This window comes from Amblyomma americanum, unplaced genomic scaffold (assembly GCF_052857255.1).
Source record: "Amblyomma americanum isolate KBUSLIRL-KWMA unplaced genomic scaffold, ASM5285725v1 scaffold_12, whole genome shotgun sequence".
NCBI classification, from domain to species: domain Eukaryota; kingdom Metazoa; phylum Arthropoda; class Arachnida; order Ixodida; family Ixodidae; genus Amblyomma; species Amblyomma americanum.
Genome location: NW_027526484.1, coordinates 1,871,631 through 1,891,212, shown reverse-complemented (window position 1 = coordinate 1,891,212; position 19,582 = coordinate 1,871,631). Strand labels below are relative to the sequence as shown.

The following is a 19,582-nucleotide window of genomic DNA, read 5'->3' as shown; positions in this document are numbered from 1 at the left end:
TCCAAAATCTTGTAAAATATGTAAAATAAACCCTCTGTACAGTTTCCTTCATAACCAAGTCCGACAACGTCATTCGGAAAAGGGACCTGCGGCGCTGAGTCAGCTCACTCAAGGACCCCTCGTCCCCAACAACCTGCACAAAGCTGAGCAATGCTGCACAAAAGTCGCCATGCCCGGACCGGATTTCGTTGCCCTCCTGCTGTTCAGGAAGCTACATACGCCTGTAAAATGCTTCTTTAACTTTTTTCCGAAAGGTGGAAGGACGATATGCACAGCCGTTATGACACTTTTAAAGAGAGAAACCTTGCATCAGGAAGAAAGCTTTTTATACTCGCTGCTGCCCGTCATGTCGATGCCCGAAGCAGTCGAAGCCTTAATTAGTTCGCAGCGCCAATACATTCAGTGGCAAGATGGACAAGAAACTAGACACGCCGCATGGAATGAAAAATTGACAAGACCGGCGAAAATAATAAAATGTTCGGAAATAACCATAATTCACAGCAAACTCCTCATGCGATTCATCACGACACTAAGACGGTGTGAATGCCACCAATTGCCTTCTTCTTTGAGGAGCAGAGTCAGTATTCTAAAGCTGTGCATTTCCAGTTGTCAATTTCGTGTCCATTTGGTCCTCGGTCATTGGTTATTCAGATATGCCCGCGTTTTTTAAGCGTCTGTGGGATGCGACACAGCCATTGGATGTGGGCGACCGGACGTCACCATTGGCCGCCTATCGCAGCCAATGGCAACCGGAGGTCAGGACCAATCACCTGCTGTTGACAGAGCGCTGCGATGCACCTCACCACTATAGCTGTATACAGCAGCCAATCGCAGCCGATGGTGGTGTCCAGTCGCCAACAGCTCAATGGTCGGGTCGCACCCCATGGACGCTTGAAAGCGGAGGGTATATCTGAATGACCATTCACAGAGGACCAAATGGACGTGAAATGGGCAATGAAGAATGGACAGCGTACAGAATATGGCCCCAGGAGAATGAGCTACAATTACCCAGCGTAGTCACCAGAAATGGTGCCTAGTTGCTTTTTCCTTTTTTGCCCACATGAACGTGCAGTACACTCTAAAAAGGTACTCACATCCTGAGGCGAAATCCTCATCTTTCTAATAACTGTGCTTTGTTACAACATGCCCGAGAGCGCAAATCTATATAGGTAATGTAGTCGATGTTACATGTGCGGTGTCATTAAGTGGATTTTAACAAGGGCTTCAGGTGTCGCAGTCTGAGAAAAATTAGGGCGCCTTAGAGGTCAATTACAAACCGCTTTAGCGCTCCAGTTGTGCCATATAATTCTTAACATCTTTTTTAAGTAATCAATGGCAAGGCAAAATCACGTCTACTTACAGAATGTGCGTACTCTCACTCTGGAAGACAGCTGTAAACGTGTCTGTCGACTGAGCCTCTCGCTCTGATTTTGCACAGCGATGGAATTAGGAGCTGGTCTTTGTTTATTATCGTAGTTGTGCTCATTTCTTGTTCGTTTAGTCAATTCTAAATGGTAGGCGCAATGTCACCATCTATTGCTGAGAACGTAAACGCGGGCGAAGACCATGCGAGCAGCACGGAGGACATCTTGATGGCCGTCTCACCTTCGCACCGAGGGATGACGCCAGCACTCGTTGCAATAAAATGGCCACTTCTTTATATTTTATCCAACCGGCCCCACAACGGAGGAACCGAAATCCCATTCACATTGAATAACACACGTCTATTGGAAATCAAACAGGGTTTGATGGCAGTCTACGAGTGGCTTTCTTTTTTCTTAAATACGACTGAAAAGAATAGGTATTTTCAGAAGCGCGGCTGTTCACGACTGTAAAGTGGAAGGAAGGCTTTTTTAGGTCCTTCGAAAACATTACTACAGGCCTAATTTCCACAGTGCACCATGTGTGTTTTCATAACCCCTGTATCTTCTCGTATATCTAGAAAGGACAGTAATTTACGACGCTAGTGTATCCCTTTCAACTGCAGCGAGTGCTTCGAAAATGCATTAACACGACTGTGCTCTTTTCTCTTACCATCTCTGCTCATACATATGTGTATTCTGTTTTATTTACTATATTAAACGAAATCATTTTTGTATTTCCACCTGTCTTTCCGCGAACGCAGGCTTCTTAAACACGTTCCTGTCGTGGAGCTTCTTCACGCCCCTGAGCAGGCTAGCCTTCGGCGTGTACATCATCCACGTGCCCTTTGTACAGCTTTGGTTGCACATCTCCAGGGAGAGGTTGTTCTTCTCGCACTTTTTTGTGGTAAGTAACCTGACCTAAATATTTTATTTTTGTTAACAGATATGCACATGTGAAAAATTGAGCCCATTTTAGGTCGAGACGTGAATTCGTTTTTTTTGAATTTCTTCACCAGTACGCGCGCATGACTTTTGAGAACCAAGTTTCGTTTATAATGCTACTGTATATTGTGTTCTTTTAAATCAGGTTTATTGATCTATTAGAATACTGACACTAACGAGGCGAGAAAAATTTACTGCACTCACCTACTATGCCGCGTTAATAAATATTTCGTATGACCGCAGGAAGTAATGAATTATGTTGTACATGAGAGAGTGTATTAGTTTAAACAGAGAGAACGTGCACTGGCTTGTGACTGGTGATATGTCCACCACTAGCACTGCCGTGAGCAGAGCAAAATGAGGTGAGAGGAAGGCAAAAGAGAAAGGAAAGCTGCCTGGAAGCTTTCAGACTGCCGACGTTGTACGCTGCATACGAGATGCATCTATTAACCAATAAACATTTAAAATATTCCAATTGAAACGATATTTCTATTATTCATCGTAAATTGTAAGCGCGTAATATGTGGCGCACAGCAGCATCTAAAGGGCACTAGAAGGTGGTACTCAGTAGATGTCTTGAATGTCTTGAAATATAGGCTGAACAGGCGCATACCGACCTTCAAGGGTTCATGCAATGTGATGTTCGCGGATATATTTAATTCACTTTCACCCCGGGCGCGTTGTCTAAGATCTAACGGTGCACTTTTCAATGGGCACAATGGGCTGTGCGCGTCAGTTATACGCTGAATGCAAATACTGTACGCAGATAAAAAAAATTGCAATATGTTGCATTCATAATCCTGTATTCCGTTCATAAACTTGCTCTTAACTGCACTCTATAATTCCGATTTCCCGACTGGACACAGTAAAATACCACCTAGCTCTCCGACATGCTCAAGTGTGACTGGTTAGTAAACCCGACCCAGTTTGGCGAGCTCCCAGAACTCGGCGCTCTAGCGCTTCCTTCAGCGCGATGGGGGAATTTATATACCACAATTTCACCTGCCCGCTTTTGTTAGGTTCATGAAACCGTTAGTGTATCTTCTCTAGTATAAGTCTAATAAATGGGTATAACTCATAGAGCGTTCCTGCTCCCTTCGAGCCACCAGCGTCAGTGCTGCGCGAGTGTGACTCTGGCAGCGCGCACTAGCTTTTTTACAGCGCTAGCTGTTACAAGAACGATCTTGCGCATTCGCGTCTAGTGTCGCCACCATAACACGACCGTGAAGGGCAGAGCGCAATCGTAGCAAGAAAGGAGGAACAGAAGGGGAAAGGGAAAGGACTGCGTATGCGGCTCAGTCAGTCGCCGGAGCGGTCAACGATGCAGCGGCGGAGATTTGGAGCACCAGAGCAGAGAGCGACGCAGTTGCGTAGATGGGTAGAGGGCGCCTCGCCAGAAGCGACGGAGCGGCACTGATGTCACAAACGGTGCCGGATTGTCGCTGTGGCAGCTGAGTAGTGCAATGTATGAAGCAAAGCAACGCTTGGGAACGTCGGCAAGCCAAAGGGGAGCTGGGGTAGTCTGTACAACGTCGCAAGCGAATGCAACAAAAGGGGAATGTCGAGTATACAACTGCGCGGTGCGTCAAGACCCCAAAGTGGGGGCTCGGGTTGCGGCGGGAAAGCAGTAGACGCCAAAAGTTTGAAGCGCGAGCTCGGGATGTTTTGCGAAATCGCGAATGACGCGAAAAACCCGAAGTGTGAGCTTGCCGCCCTGCGTCGGCTACTGCAAAAACACAGCAGAGCTAGGCAAGCTTGCGAAAAGCTCAACGCAAACGAAAAAGTTCAAAAAAGCAATAAAAAAGCTATCTGAACAATCTCTTGCTTGCATTCAAGTGGCACACACTGGGAACAGCTAAACTAAACTTTTTTGTTCCATAGCATATTTGGTGATACCAGTTCACTAGTGTTGCGCCTGAAACCTTTAGAGAGATATTCACATGCACCTTTCAAACTCAATGTTTGGCTCGCTCATCTGCATGCTTAAGGTGTTTACGAAACAAATTATAATTCCCGTTATTTCAAGCACTGATTCATTTTGTGCCTTGCTTCCGTTTATTGACAGATGTCCTTCTTCTTCACTATACTTGTCTGGAGCTTCCTGCTCAGCTACCTGCTGTTCATCATCTGCGAGGCACCGACGGGAAAGCTGGAGAAACTCATCTTCGAGCCACTACGTAGAAGGATGAGCAAGGAGGCTATTGGTGTGCTGCCACATGCTGATGGTGCTGAACACAAATTACCGAGGGTAGCCCCGACTCGGCGAGCTGAAAAGGTAGCCTCGCTAGAAAACAGCGACGACAAGAAGACGTCTAATGGGTGGCATTACGAAAAGGGGAACCTGACAACGTGTCATCTCTGAATCTCTAGTTGCACAGATCGTAATGAACAAACTCAGGACCGCTATGCTTCTCGAGAAAAGTAATGCAAGTGCTATGTCCTTAGTGCCGTTGAAAGTCCGTTATAAAAGATGGGATCACAAATCCCGCCCTTTTGTGGCTTAAGGATATAATTGCTTCTGGGGACTGCATTAGAGGAAGCTTTTTATCGAGACAATGAAGCAGCCACGCTGGAGTAGTCTTTGTTTTTTTGTGGTCACATTCACACTTTCCTAGAGGCCACGAGAAGGGTTTTTTTGTTGTTATGGGCGCTTCCCGTGTGTAGGAACCTGACGTGCTTTCAAATAAATCTTGTTGGAAGTAACCACTTGCGTTTTCCTGTGCTACTTCTTCGCCTTTGCCTTTTCTGGGCTCTTTCAGCGACCCTGAACTACCGACAAGCCCGGACACCCTGAATCTGCCAAGACTATTGGCGACATTCATGACCTGGAGGTGGCGGTTAAAGAAATCCTATATTGAGCACATAAAGCAACGCTATCTAATAAGGCAGCGTTATGTATAGGGCTCCTTCAGTGAGCATCCTAGATACAATCGCGCTTGCTTTCAAACTGCACAGAAAACTCACGGTTGTTTGCCGATGATGGCGAACTCCCATGAGCCAGTTGCTCTCCAGTGTAAAAATAAACGAACGACAAGGAAAAAATTGCTGTCTGGTGTTCCAAAACAGCCGGTGGGCAAGAGGAGCGTGATGAGGTCGGCGTGCACTTTATCGAGAATTTAAAGTCAGTGATATTGATGATGAAGAGCTGAATGACCAATCTAAAAGAGAATTTTATTGTATTTAGCCCTACGGGCAGGCAAGATTCAGTGATTTTAATGCTGCTTGCACAATAAAGAAGTAAACAAGAAATGAACAGTCACCGCTGCTGGAGCTCCAGCTTTTAAAGGTGCACCCTTTTGCTTTTATTTGCACTCAAGAATTTTATTACCATGTACTGCTTTAAATTTTAATGCAGTTTTCTAATCATGGTTACCGGTGGAAAGTGATAACAATTAGGTCGCCTTTTTCCGCACACCCTTTTCTAAGGACAGGTAAGCGCACCTTGTGCCCTAAGTTTATTCGTAAGCAGTGCAGGAACTTGGAAGGCATGTAATGAGTATAAGACTGCTATGATAGAGTTCTTTCTGTCTGATACTATGTAGTTCTTAACATTTCCCCTACTGCTTGAAGAACGCGCGGACACGGGGCAATAAAGAAGTACTAAAAGAATTAGAGCCAGGTGAAATTCGAATGAAAAGATACTTCATTATATATTATCTATCATATTTCATCCCGTATCTCTTTCTGTGGATAACCAATAGCATATCCCTAAGCGCGCACGGCGTTATAATGCGGGCAATTACAGATACAGATATTAAGAAAACGCTTCGCGCTTGATAAATTCCCGTTTTCCACGCGTGATCAGCGATTTCTGATCAGCGACGTTATTCCTCAGGAGGCAAAGGTTATTCAACATCACTTGTATTTTGCAAATAAACGTCAGTTAGCTACCTGCAGAAAAACATATTTTTGAATGCTTGCAGCAGTGTCAGCGTTTTTTGTTGTTCTTTGTGCAATATAACTGAAGACCGAGGACAAGCAGAGTGGACAATGTTACAAGAACAGCCAAGGAGATAACAATTGCCAGTACGTCAAAATACAACGAATAACGATCTTCACAAAGGATCTGACATGCGGACGAGGAGCATACCGGCAAAAGGGGGTAACAGGAATCGCTCGAAAAACCGCACTTTCCCAGAATAAAAAAATCAAGGCGCCGACAGTCAAGTGGCACGAAAAACGTTTTTGTAAAGCAGCCGAGTGCTACAATAACCAAACATTTAAAATGAATCTTCAAGAAAAAATAGAAATGCAATTAACAAAAAAATGCACAGAACAAGAGGACACTAACTCAGTTGGGAGGAAACAGTCGCGCATCAAAATCGGCAACAACACGCGCGGCAAAGATATGAGCTGGCAATCTGTTCCACTGAGCAATAATGCGACCAAAGAGCGAGTTTTTAAAGAAGTTCGTGCGCGCGAAGTATGGCGTAAGGCTGTGGTCATCATGAATGTGCCTTGTATGTCGGGTTAAACGTGGGCGCAGGTTGTCGCCGGTGGCTGAAATTAAACCGTTGAGGATAAAGTGAGAGAAGAAATTTCAGCCTGGCGAGTGGTCTTGTCTTTTTCAAGGGTGGAATATTGTTTGCAGTCATGAGATCGGACTTTGAAGCATGCCTCTGATAACTGTTGAAAATGAAGCGGATGACTTTTTTTTTGTGCCACCGCCAGGAAATGGTCATCGTTTAAAAAAAAATGAATCCCATGATACACTCGCGTATTCAAGTTTAGGTCTTATATATCTGTTATAAGCTATTAGCCCTATGGGCTGTGGGACAGGCTTTATTGTGTGGTGGATAAAGCCAAGTTTCTTGGAAGCGGCAGAGCGAATTGTTTCAATATGACTGGCCGGGCTGAGATGCTAATTTAAGGTTACGTATATGTACTTATAATTACCGACCTGGAGGAAATTTCTCGCGGTTCAGCGTTTAGGTGAACTGTCATGGTTTTTTCTTGTTGGTGACCCGCACGGGGTCACCAAGAAAGAAAAACTTTATTGATTTCCATCAACCATTCCACGCACCAATCTCAAAATCGCAAGCCAGTAAGCGATTATGGTGGCACTAGTGCCAAAAAGTCACACATGAATGCCCGGGTGCTATTGAATTAACTTGCCGGAGATGAATCGCGTTGTGTAAAATATGAACGTCCATTTCACAAGTTACACTAGATCTTCGAAAGTGTGCCCAAGAGAAGTACTTGCACTTGAAAATCGAGCAAACCTCCCTCGAATGACCGAGGGGTCGTACTGACAAACTGTATCCCACACAAGACTGCGACTTCATTTCGCTATGCATGGGCACTACCCTATCAGAAACATGCTAGTACATCGCGATACGTTCTGAAAGAAGTTAAGTTTTCTGAATCTTGTTACACGTGTGCCGGTGTAGCGCAGAAGTGTAGTACAGTCCGCACAGAATGGATGCTAAAGCTGTAAGAAAAAAGAAAAATTGGAACGGACACCTAAGCATCGCCTGAAGGGTATGATGCGACAGCGTAATGGAATCATTTCCACAAATGTGGAAGGTCGTTCTATACTTTACATTTTTAGATATATGGGAGTCCTCATACCACTCCTGGCGCAGTGGTGCAATGGTTAAGGAATGCCCCACTGCCCTGCGATGGTAGGTGCTCCCAGCGGTGGGCCTCGTTCGGCCCCGGTCGCTCTTCCCGTGCGACCAATAATTTAACTGCCCCCTGCCACGCTGGGCTGATTGTGATGATGCCGCAAGGTCATGTGACCTATGTGCCCCATTTGCCAGGGCCATGTCCGTGATTTTTTTCGCTCACAACAGCGACGTCGAGAACGCCGGCACCGAATTTTCTGGTGAACGTGCCGTAATGCTATCACGTTAAAACAAGCCTTGGCGCACTGGCTATCTGGTGATCAGAGCGTATGCTGGAGCCCAGGAATCCCCGCCATAAAGATAGCATGTGGATAATGTGCAACTACTCGGAAGTCAATAACAAGCTGACTCATGTGATACGCATCAGGTAAAGTGAAAACTTAGCAGCACCAGAAGCATCCAAAACTGGCACCCGATAGCTGAGGCATGGAATATTCTGGAACATAAACGCGGCCCCTTTTTACGTGTATGAGTGCTCGTAGGATTGTCCAGGATGAAACTGTAATCTTCTCAGCAGTCTATTTGATGTTCGTTCGGAACAAATCGGCGTGGAACGAAACTGCATCCTAATTTGCATAGCTGGACCTAATATTATTTCTACGTGCAAAAAGGGCGCCGTCCTTTTTTTCCAGCACTAGCTGCCCCAGGTTAAGTTCTATTTTAGCGTAGCCGTCGCCGTGAGCTAAACATTTTTAGCATAGCGGAGACGTACTACCGTATAGGAATAAACCAGATTACCGGACGCTTCCCGTGCACGCACGCCCAAGCTCAACACCCACGTTGGATCGCAGACGGCATAACGATGGCAAGAACTGGCATCAGGATCGGTCCCACATTGGCATTTCGGGAAAGCGCTTTCTTTTCTAAAGTTGGCCCGCCTTTCCAGCTGACATGACGTTAGCGTTCGGGTGATGGAGCGCCCAACGCTGTCTTGACGTTCATCGCGCCACATGGGTCAATAAAGCTTTCAGACCGGCTTTCCAGCTTTCAAGCACTGGTATCCAGCTTTTGAAAATTCAGGTTCGACAACGTACGAAGCTTGGCAAGCTGTTGTGGCACGGCTAAGGCATTCATGCTAATGAATCTGTACTTCAGTGAACTGATTAGTGATATCGGGACTAATCATTGCTTTCCTCTTGCAGGAGGACCGTTGCACTGCATTCAAACAAATTCCTCCTCCAGTTCTTGTACAATGACCTCCCTATACGTCAAACCTGCAAAGAGATGCATGATGTCATGATGAGCCTAAATATGGCCGTCACAGGGCAAAAAGAGAAATGATTAAATAACACTGAATTTTGTGAGACACCGCATGCGTAAAGATACTCGCAAGACAGTTTACAGAATAATTTTTATTTGATACTTAGAAACAGTCATCATAATAATTGAAGAAAGCGGATTTGAATTTCATGAATTTGTCAAATGGTTGATTTATAATCATAATAGGCCGTGTCGCACCCCCAATAAAAATTGTTCAAAGTTACAAAATCAAGTTAATCACGTTTTCAAAGCAAATTGACGTATTGTCTTGTTTTTGTATCATAACTACGCACCTTTAAACTGGGACCACATGTTTTTTAACCTTTCTATTGAAGTGCAGTTAAGGCACAGACTGTAGCATCTCCTGCACATGGACATCAAAACAACATCTTTGAACAAAGTTGTTTCTGTATGCAGTGAAAGAGACGGCTTGCACAGTTTTTCGAAATACACTGAACGCAGGTAACTGAGAGCATCTTTCTCTTGAAAAAAAAATCAAACAGTTCTTCTTTGTCGCTTGCCGTACATGTAGCGCAGGAAACGAAACTCTGTCTTTAAAAGCACACAAAGTCACCCGTCGGACAGTCCAGAGTTACATCTTTTTTTTTTTCATTGGCGATAAGTTTAGCAAATATAGCTGAAACTAGAAATTGCTCAATTTCTTTAGGCACATACAATGCAAGAAAGATCGGCAGATGCCTCTTAAAGGAGACCCTTAAGCCAATGGCATCTACCGATTTTTCTGACGTCACGGTTACTGCGATTAACCCATGGTGATTCATCAGCCACCCCCTGCAATCTCACGATAGCAGGTCCAGGGGGTCGGCCAAGGGGCAGGAGAGAATCGGTCCGCGCCATTGGCTGGAGGGGCTCCTTTGTGAAGCATTTGCCGCATCGTTACTGTAGTTGAACCCGCATATAGCGCGCCTGCAGCTATGAAGGCCAAAGCGAAACAGTACGCAAGAATTGCACATATATTTGCGGGCTGCCCTGCAGTGGAAGAACAAGAGGTTATGATTACGGTCGAGCATAAGCGGTAGATGACAAATGTTTTCCCGTACGCATCATATGTTAGAGCACATGACGTTCCAAAGAGCTGATAGAGAAGGTGGTCAAAGCTTGGTGAATTCATCTCACCAAAGACGAAAATAAAACTCTTACTATTCGGGCAGCACTGCACTGCGCACGACGTCAAGCTAGACATTTCGCAGTGATAGTAGGCACACAGCAGTCGTCCTCGCACATTGTTTCGTTCTCTTCTCCTGCCGATTGCTGAAAAAAATGAAGTGGCGCGTAGTGAAAGCAATAATTAATCTCAAAAGCGCATTAATTTTCAAACTTATCACAAGATATAAGGATGGTGGACTTACATATAAGACCTTGCAGGTCAAGGTTATGAAATACATTGGAGCTGGTGTCAGGTGTGGCTTTTCGCTTGCGCAGACTACGAACGGCGCCAGCTCGATCGTGCATGCTTTCGCGGCGCGCTGGTTGTGCGGCTAGGCGCCACCGTGCCAGCCATAGGCAGGACGCGTGGAGCCATGGCTGTGGCACAGGATATAGAGCAGCCGTAGCGGTGGAATGGTGATGTATCGCGTCATTCCAAGGCGAGAGATGGGGGAGTTGACGGGAGGGGGGGAATGGTCCTAATCTTTTCTAGAACTTTTGTTGTCGCAAAGGAAAGTTTATAGCCGAAAAATGGATAAATTGATATCGGAGAACGGTGCATGAGCGACGAACAGCTTAGCTGTGAGCGAGAGCAAACAGGTTTGAGAAAGCGAGATTCGTGCCATGGTGCTGTTGGGGACGAGGGGTCCTTGAGAGAGCTGACTCTTTCAGCGCCGCAGGTCCCTCCTCCGAATGACGTTGTCGGACTTGGTTATGAAGGAAACTGTATAGCGGGTTTATTTTACATTATTTACAAGATTTTGGAATCCATTGGAGGGTGATGGGGGAAGGTCGGAGGATCTGAGAAGATCTGAGGATGATCGAGGATTCCTTCCTCATGGCACTCGTCGTCCGGTTTTAAAAGGGTCCGGTCCCTAGGATTCCCCAGGTCCGAGAATGTCTTCGTCAGGTTGGGCGTGGCCTAACTTGCGCGGTCGTACACACACACACACACACACACACACACACACACACACACACACACACACACACACACACACACACACACACACACACACACACACACACACACACACACACACACACACACACACACACACACACACTTCAAATAGGGACACGGCCCCGTCACATGCCTCGCCGGAGAGAGAGGGTGCCGCTGGACAATCGCCCCCCCCCCCACCAGAGAGAGCGGTGTCTTCGCTTCCGAACGACAGTTCTCACGCTCAAGCCGGACCCGTCTTCCGGGAAGTCCGAATGGGCGAGGCGCCGGCGAGCAGGCACAGTTGAAGGGGCGACAGTTCTCACGCTCCAGCCGGACACGTCTTCCGGGAAGAATGTTGTTTTCAAACGGCAGTGGAATCCTCCGTCTTGAATCCAATAAACCTCGCGATGACCGAGCGTGGGAACCCAGATGCCTATCGCCGTGCAGGGACCCCGGCTGCAGGTGTCCTGGCCGAATACGCAGCTGAATCAGACCACCGGCTGTCGCCAGAAACCTTACAGCTCCTCCGCGGCCCGAAAAATCTCGAATGTCCAGCGTTGACGACCGCTGGGCAGGAAGAGATGAGATGGCGTCCGTGTTGGTCCCCTGGATTGCAATATCATCGCCCCCAAGGCAGAACCCAAAGCACCACCAACAAAGGAAAGCGCAGGTGGGACGTTCCAAACAGCAAAGCACTGCCCCACCCGCAAGCGCTCGGACTTCGCCAAAGAATCACCAGGCTTCTTCCATTGACAACAATACACTTTTAAAAAAATTGTGTTCAAATTTGGGTTAATGTTGTGCCGACTGAGCGCGAAACATCTCCTTTTGAAACTGCCACAGCCGGATTACTCGGAACAAAATAAAAAAAAACACTCACACAGGAGGAGATTCCTCTTAGTTCTCCCGCTTACATCAGTCTGCTCAAGCCATCAGCATTTCCGTGCAGTTTCCCCTTCTTATAACGCACCGAGAAATTGTACTGTTGGAGAGCCAGACTCCATCTGAGCAAGCGTCCATTTTTGGGGGACATCTGTCGCAGCCACGTTAAAGGACAATGGTCAGTCTCAAATACAAAGTTTGCTCCGTACAGGTAACACGACAACTTCTGCGCTGCCCAAACTAAACACGCGCACTCTTTTTCGGAAGCGCTGTACGCTTCTTCTCTACTGGTCAGTTTGCGGCTGATGTAGAGAACTGGGTGTTCTTCATGGTCGTAGCCAACTTGGCTTAAGACAGCACCCAGCCCTCTATCACTGGAATCACACTGGACTATGAACTCTTTCCCATAGTCAGGGGTCTAAGGAAGGGTCGGGACACGAGTGCTTCCTTCATGCTTTTGAAGGCGTTTTCTTTTTGGTTATCCCAACTTTCGTTAGTAGGTGCTCCCTTTCGCAAGGCGTCAGTTAAGGGACTAGCCCGCTGTGAGTAGTTAGGAATATATCGCTGGTAGTACCCAACTAATCCCAAAAATGAGCGAATGGCCGTTTTCGTCCGTGGTTGCGGAAATGCTGCGATCGGGGCAATCTTTAACTCGAATGGGCTCCTAGTTCCCTGGCCTACAACGTGGCCCAAGTACGTCACCTGTGCGCAACCAAATCTACACTTTTCTGCCTTCAGTGTCAGTCCAGCCTGTCGTAAACTGGAAAACACGGTCTTTAGGCGTTCTAGATGCTCTTGCCAGGTTTCCAAAAAAATTGCCACATCGTCTAAATAAGGGAGTGCAAAGCACTGCATGTCCTTCAGTACGATGTCCATGAGTTTCGAGAAGCTGTAGGGGGCATTCTTCAACCCAAAACTAAGCATGGAGGGTCGAAAGGTGCCCGCTGGGGAGATGAAAGCGGCATACCCGCTCGCGCTTTCTGAGAGGGGAACTTGCCAATATCCCCGTACGAGATCGTGGGTGGAAATGAATTTCGCGCCGCTCACCCTTTCTATCCTTTCCTCTATGTTGGGAATCGGGTATAGCTGATCCCTGGTAATTGCATTAAGCTTTCTTTAATCCACGCAGGGACGAGGATCTTTCCCTAGGGCCTCAACAAGAATTAGCGGTGAGGTATAGTCACTTTCCGCTGGCTCTGCAACCCCTAACTCCAACATGCGCTGAATTTCCGCGTCCATTATTTTTTTTTTTTGCCGCGGTGATACCCTGTAGGGTTTCGACCGTACCGGCTCATCAGAGGTGAGCTCGATTTCGTGTGTCAGGAGGTGTGTCTTTCCCGGGCGACTGCTAAATAGGTCAGCGAATTCGCTCAACAACTGCTTTAGCGTGTCGACCTGTGTCCCGCTTAGGAAATCTGCATTCACGGAGTGAGCCAGAATGTTTTCCACGTTGTAAATAGCGTCCGCACCTCCCTTCCAACCCTGACTCTCGCTGTCGAGCTCTTCTGGTTCATTTAGAGTCAGATTGACGATCCCGCTGCGTTCCACGAACGGCTTCATCAGATTGCAATGATAGATTCTCACCTGTTTTCCCCTGCCTGGAACCCTTAGCGCGTAATTCATCCCGAAAGTTTTTGCAACACTTCTACTGGACCATCCCAGTGAACTTCCAGCTTGTTTTTTCTCGATGGCCGGAGGATCATCACGCGATCGCCCGCGGTGAAACCTCGAAGGCGAGCGTTTCTGTCATAATAGACCTTGGCGGCCTCCTGGGCAGCTTTCATATTTCGATTTACTAATTCCCTCGTGTTGTTAAGGCGGTCCAGTAGCTTAAGCACGTACTCAACCACTGTCTGGTTCTCTCCTGTCCCTTCCCACATTTCTCTCAGCATTCGGAGGGGAGAGCGGAGGGCTCTTCCGTACACGAGTTCTGCTGGCGTAAACCCCGTAGCTTCGTGGGGGACTGTTCATAAAGCGAAAAGTGTGGCCGGCAGACAATCCTCCCAGTCTGCTTTATGCTCATTACAAAGAGCGCGTAGCACCCGCTTCAGCACCGAATGCCATTTCTCTACACTGTTGGACTGCGGATGATACACGGAGCTGTGCAACAGTTTTATTCCGCATCTTTCTAGGAATGTGGTCGTCAAGGCGCTTGTAAAGACCGTCGCCTGATCGGCTTGGATTTCGGCCGGAAATCCTATTCTCGCGAACGCTAACAAAAGGGCATCAACTATTTCTGTGGAGCTCAAGTCCTTCAACGGAATTGCTTCGGGAAATTTTGTGGCGGGACATAGCATAGTAAGCAAGTACTTATAGCCTGATTTCGTGTTAGGCAAAGGGCCTACTGTGTCTATTACAAGCCGGCGGAAAGGTTCCGAGATCAATGGAACAATTTTCAGTGGAGCCTTCCATGTCTCTCCCGGCTTGCCCACGCGCTGGCGCGCATCGCATGATTTTACGTAGCGTTCTGCATCTTTGAAACAGCCCGGCCAATAATATTCTATTAATAGGCGCTCTTTTGTTTTATTGATTCCCAGATGTCCTGCCCAGCCATTTCCGTGGCAGAGACTCAGAATGTCCGCTCTGTATTTTTCGGGCACGACCAGCTGATCAAATGTTTTGCCTTTTCTGTCCTGGTAGTGTCGGTATAGTAAGCCTCCCTTCTAATGCATCGTTATGTTGCGTCTCGCGATGACCTCTTTAACTGTAAGGTGCAGCCTTTCCAAAGTGGGATCCTGCTTCTGTTCTTTTGTTAGGGACTCCTTGTTCACCTGCAGAAGGCGATCAAAACTACGCGATGTTGGAGATAAAACGGATCCTTCAGCGTTTTCTGATTCCTCTACCGACTTAGTGGTTGAAGTCCCTCGTCGCTCATTTGCTCGGTCAGCTGTCTGGCTTTCATTCCTCGTTGGTTCACTTCCCTCCTCATTTGATTGCAACGATATGCTGGCTGGTGCAACTCTGGCTACCTGAGGTTCTGGAATCTGACTTAGTTGAGATGCAAGCTGACGAGTTTTCGATCTTGTCAAAGCTTGTATCCCCCCGCTTCCGAGTTTCTGGCCTCTCTCGCGTAGCAATTGGTCTGATCGATTCGAGAAGAGGTAAGGATATTGAAGTGGCACGGCCTTCGAAACTGCGGCCTCAGTGATTAGCTCTCCAAACGGTCCACAAATTATCACTCTAGCTATGGGAAGGCATACACTGTGTTCTTCTACTGCCTGTTTTATCCACGAGACTTCTCCCGTAAAATCGTCCACTGACACGTAAGACGGGTGGACAACGTCCATCGTCGCAGCGCTATCACGAAACACCCTGCACGGTTTCCCGTTAACGTGCAGCTCGTGCTGGTATGGCTTAAGGAGCTCTAGATTCTCGTCGTTATCCTCGACGCACGAGAACATCAAACGTTGCTTTGTACACTTGGCTGCAAAGTGCCCGACACCATTGCAGTTGTAGCAACGAAATGGCCTACTAGCCTCAAACTCTTTTTTCGCGGCTTTGTCTGCTCCCTGTCTCTTCGCCTGTTCTTCACGCTTTTCTGGCGCTACCTTCGTTGCCTCTGATTGCTCCGAACTTCTAGCACTTCGCGCCTTTCTGCTAGGCCCTTTATCTCGCATCGCGTTTCGAGCGTGTGACGCACCCTCTTCAGTGCTCAACCTTCTACGCGAAACGTACTCCTCTGCTAGCTCAGCGGCCCTTTCAACTGTGTCGACTTTTTCCCTGTCTTGAACCCACAGTTTCACCACTTGGGGAATGCTTCGGTAAAATTGCTCAAGGCAAAAACACTCAATGATTTTGTCTCGGCTTTCATAAACCTCGGCTCCTTTTAGCCACTCTAGCAGATTCGTCTTTAGGCCATACGCGAAATCCGAATAGCCCTCGCTATCGTTTTTCATTGCGTTCCTGAAGCGCTGTCGGAAAGCTTCGGCTGACAGCCGGTACCTTTTTAGCAGGCTGGCTTTGACTTTTTCGTAGTCAGCTGCGTCTTGTGTGCTAAGTCTCGCTATGACTTCAGCTACTTCACATGGCAAGAGTGTCAGAAGCCGTTGCGGCCACGTACTGCAAGCAAAGTTCTCCCTTTCGCAAGTTCTCTCAAAGTTTCCCAGGTACAATCCTATGTCCCTTCCACTTTCATAGGGCTGCATGAATCTGTTCATTCTATATGATTGTACATCGCTTGCTCTTTCAGGAGACCCGGCTCTCGTACTGTCGCCTTTTTTTCGATTTTCGCTTTCAAGCTGCAATCGCTTTAGATTTCTTTCTTCTTTTTCAGCTTCCCACTTTTGCCGTTCTTTCTCTTTTTCTCTTTCCGCTTCCCTTTTTCTTTTTTCTTCCTGTCCCAAATTCCACGTATCTACCAGCTGATCGTAATCTACGTGCTTTTCAATTGTCTTGCATATTTCAAGTTTTGTAATTTTTCCCTGTACTTCTATTGACAGTTCCTCGCATAACAACAGCAAGTCCGACTTTGACAATTTCATAAGGTCCATGACAATGCCTTCTCCGCTTTGGCAATGCTATCTTCAAAAATGTCGTGAGATTACCCTTTCTCAATTGACATACACTTCCCAGTGATTCTAGATTATTCTCTCAAAATCTGAAGCCTGGCGAATCCTACAGCAAAATGCCGAAACGCTTACCGGTTGAGAAATCACGATGTCGCACGGTCCATCCCAGCTGCTGCCAACCAGTTGTTGGGGACGAGGGGTCCTTGAGTGAGCTGACCCTTTCAGCGCCGCAGGTCCCTTCTCCGAATGACGTTGTCGGACTTGGTTATGAAGGAAACTGTACAGGGGGTTTATTTTACATTATTTACAAGATATTGGAACCCATTGGAGGGTGATGGGGGAAGGTCGGAGGACCTGAGAAGATCTGAGGATGATCGAGGATTCCTTCCTCATGGCACTCGTCGTCCGGTTTTAAAAGGGTCCGGTCCCTCGAATTCCCCAGGTCTGAGAATGCCTTCGCCAGGTTGGGCGTGGCCTAACTTGCGCTGTCGTATACACACACCACTTCACATAGAGACACGGCCCCGTCACATGCCTCGCCGGAGAGAGAGGGTGCCGCTGGACAATCGCCCCCCCCCCATCAGAGAGAGTGGTGTCTTCGCTTCCGAACGGCAGTTCTCACGCTCAAGCCGGACCCGTCTTCTGGGAAGTCTGAATGGGCGAGGCGCCGGCGAGCAGGCACAGTTGAAAGGGCGACAGTTCTCACCCTCCAGCCGGACACGTCTTCTGCAGTGGAATCCTCCGTCTTGAATCCAATAAACCTCGCAATGACCGAGCGTGGGAACCCAGATGCCTATCGCCGTGCAGGGACCCCGGCTGCAGGTGTCCTGGCCGAATACGCAGCTGAATCAGACCACCGGCTGTCGCCAGAAACCTTACTGTGCCTAGCACACTTCCTTGAAAAAGACGCGGCCGGGAGCCAAGGTGGGGAGATATGGGACTTGAAAAAGAGAGGAGTTGGCGGATCCTGTGAAAGCGGCTTGAAATTCTCGGAGAATGCGTCATGGGCAGCTCCCAAGGCAATATCAATAAGAGACAAGGAAATGAGAAACGCGCAGGCGTCAGAGTATTTTCCCAGTGCAGTAGGAAAAGCAGTTCATTGCGAGCATCATGTTCACCGCCTGAAACCTTTAAAGTGACAAACGGAGAGCTTGGAGGTCGATTTCGATCATACGGCTTCAAAGAATCGCCTTATGTGTAGGGCTGTGTGATGTGGCCCCAGACATAATAGTAACAAAACTATGAAACAATAAATAAAATAATATGCATGCACAATGTATGCTCTTTTATGGTTTCATATATGATACTACACAAAAATGAGCGAAGATGTATGCAAGAGCAATAAAAAGCAGCTATGTAAGTGCACAATAAAATATACAAGAAAGAAGGATTTAGAACAATACAATTGGCAGGGATGGACGGAAAGATAAAATTCAAGAATACGTCCCCAAAAGCCTGTGTCGCTTTAGGACGTTAAACCACGTAAACCATAAACCAAAATACAAGAATACAAAATATATAATCACATGGTACGATGCTCGGACGCAGTAATCTTCTCTTAACAAATGGCCGCACCTCTTCTTAAAAACGGCGAAATATTTCGCACATGCTCAATGTATACAAATTATAACTCATGAAGCGATTGCTTTGTACCTGGTCGTTGCTAAAACTGCCCGCAAAAGCCCTTCAGCCAATACACTCAGCCGAGTCATTACGATTGATATAGCACTTTGCTTACACAGAAAACGGCTCGATAGTGTGAGAGTGAAATTACTTGTCTAGAGTGAAGCGCGTTCGTGGTGTTTTTGAGATACTTGCGCGAGCGGAGCCACAAAATGCATTCAAAGGCATTGCGTTCCATGACAAAATGGGAACATTATTATGCTCTGAAATCAGGCATGGGGAACTACGTGACTGCGGTGTCTGTGCACCTGTCAGGTAAACAACGAATTTCTTGAAAAGCAGCTTAGCTGAATAACCTGTTCATATTACGTTTTTCTCCTACGACATGCCAGCGCGAAGTCGTTACATCCTCGATTGGCGGGAGGTTTTCACACACACACACACAAATTTTAGTTGTTAGTTCCCGCTCATTCTGGCTGCCTCGATTTCATGTCTGCATTTATTCATCGTTTTCTAGCTTCGAGGCTTTTATTATGCTTTTCTTCTATAAGCAAATTTTTTCACGAAGAATTCATTTGTCTTATGTCAATTTCAATCATTGCCTGCAAGTGTTCAAGCTCTAGGAGCGCTTTTAATGCTTTGCGCGAAATTTTCATGGAATTATGTCAAATAAATTCACTGGCCTCTCAAAGGTTGAAGCCAGTGAATTTTCCTTCTCAGAAAAGTAAAAAGAAAGTACAGAATGCCGCTCGTAAAAAAATTATTTTTTCTCCTGTTTTAATGATTCTAAACAGCTACTGACTGAGCACTACAAACCACAGGGCTGGATCAGTGCATGCCAATTATACGTGAACCGATATAAAAAGTCATTCCTGTTCTTACACCTCCTACAGAGCTCATTTCAGTTCCCGCGAGTTCGAAAATTATAAACTGTCAAGATCGTGCTCGTAACAATGACATTAATTTTCTCGGTCACAATACCGAATGCCAGCTGCCAGGCCATTTTACCTGACGGCTCAAAGTCGACTAAGCATTGCCAGCACGCTATAAACATTTTATAAGTCAGTGCAAACCTAGGCTAATATAATCAACATCTTAGAATGGCATAGCCAATTGTGGCAAAACAGTGAGGGATCCCTGGCTAACCTGGCCCATGATTGCCAGAGTTTTATTAAGCCTAAAGCAATACTCGGGATGTGATGGGCAAGCAATCATTGCATGTGTTAATGACACGCATATATAATATCAGAAACACACCGGCAA

At 46.9% G+C, this 19,582-nt stretch overlaps 1 protein-coding gene across 1 annotated transcript in view; it reads left to right on the top strand.

The window, feature by feature from the left end:
• LOC144111896 (nose resistant to fluoxetine protein 6-like) overlaps positions 1 to 5,001 on the top strand; it is a 52,440-nt gene extending 47,439 nt beyond the window's left edge. The window contains exons 14-15 of the mRNA XM_077644924.1: positions 2,126 to 2,268; positions 4,372 to 5,001. Of these exons, the coding sequence (XP_077501050.1) occupies positions 2,126 to 2,268; positions 4,372 to 4,668 (440 nt within the window). The 3' untranslated portion in view covers positions 4,669 to 5,001. The remainder of the gene's footprint in view (positions 1 to 2,125; positions 2,269 to 4,371) is intronic.
• The last annotated feature ends 14,581 nt before the right edge of the window (positions 5,002 to 19,582 follow it).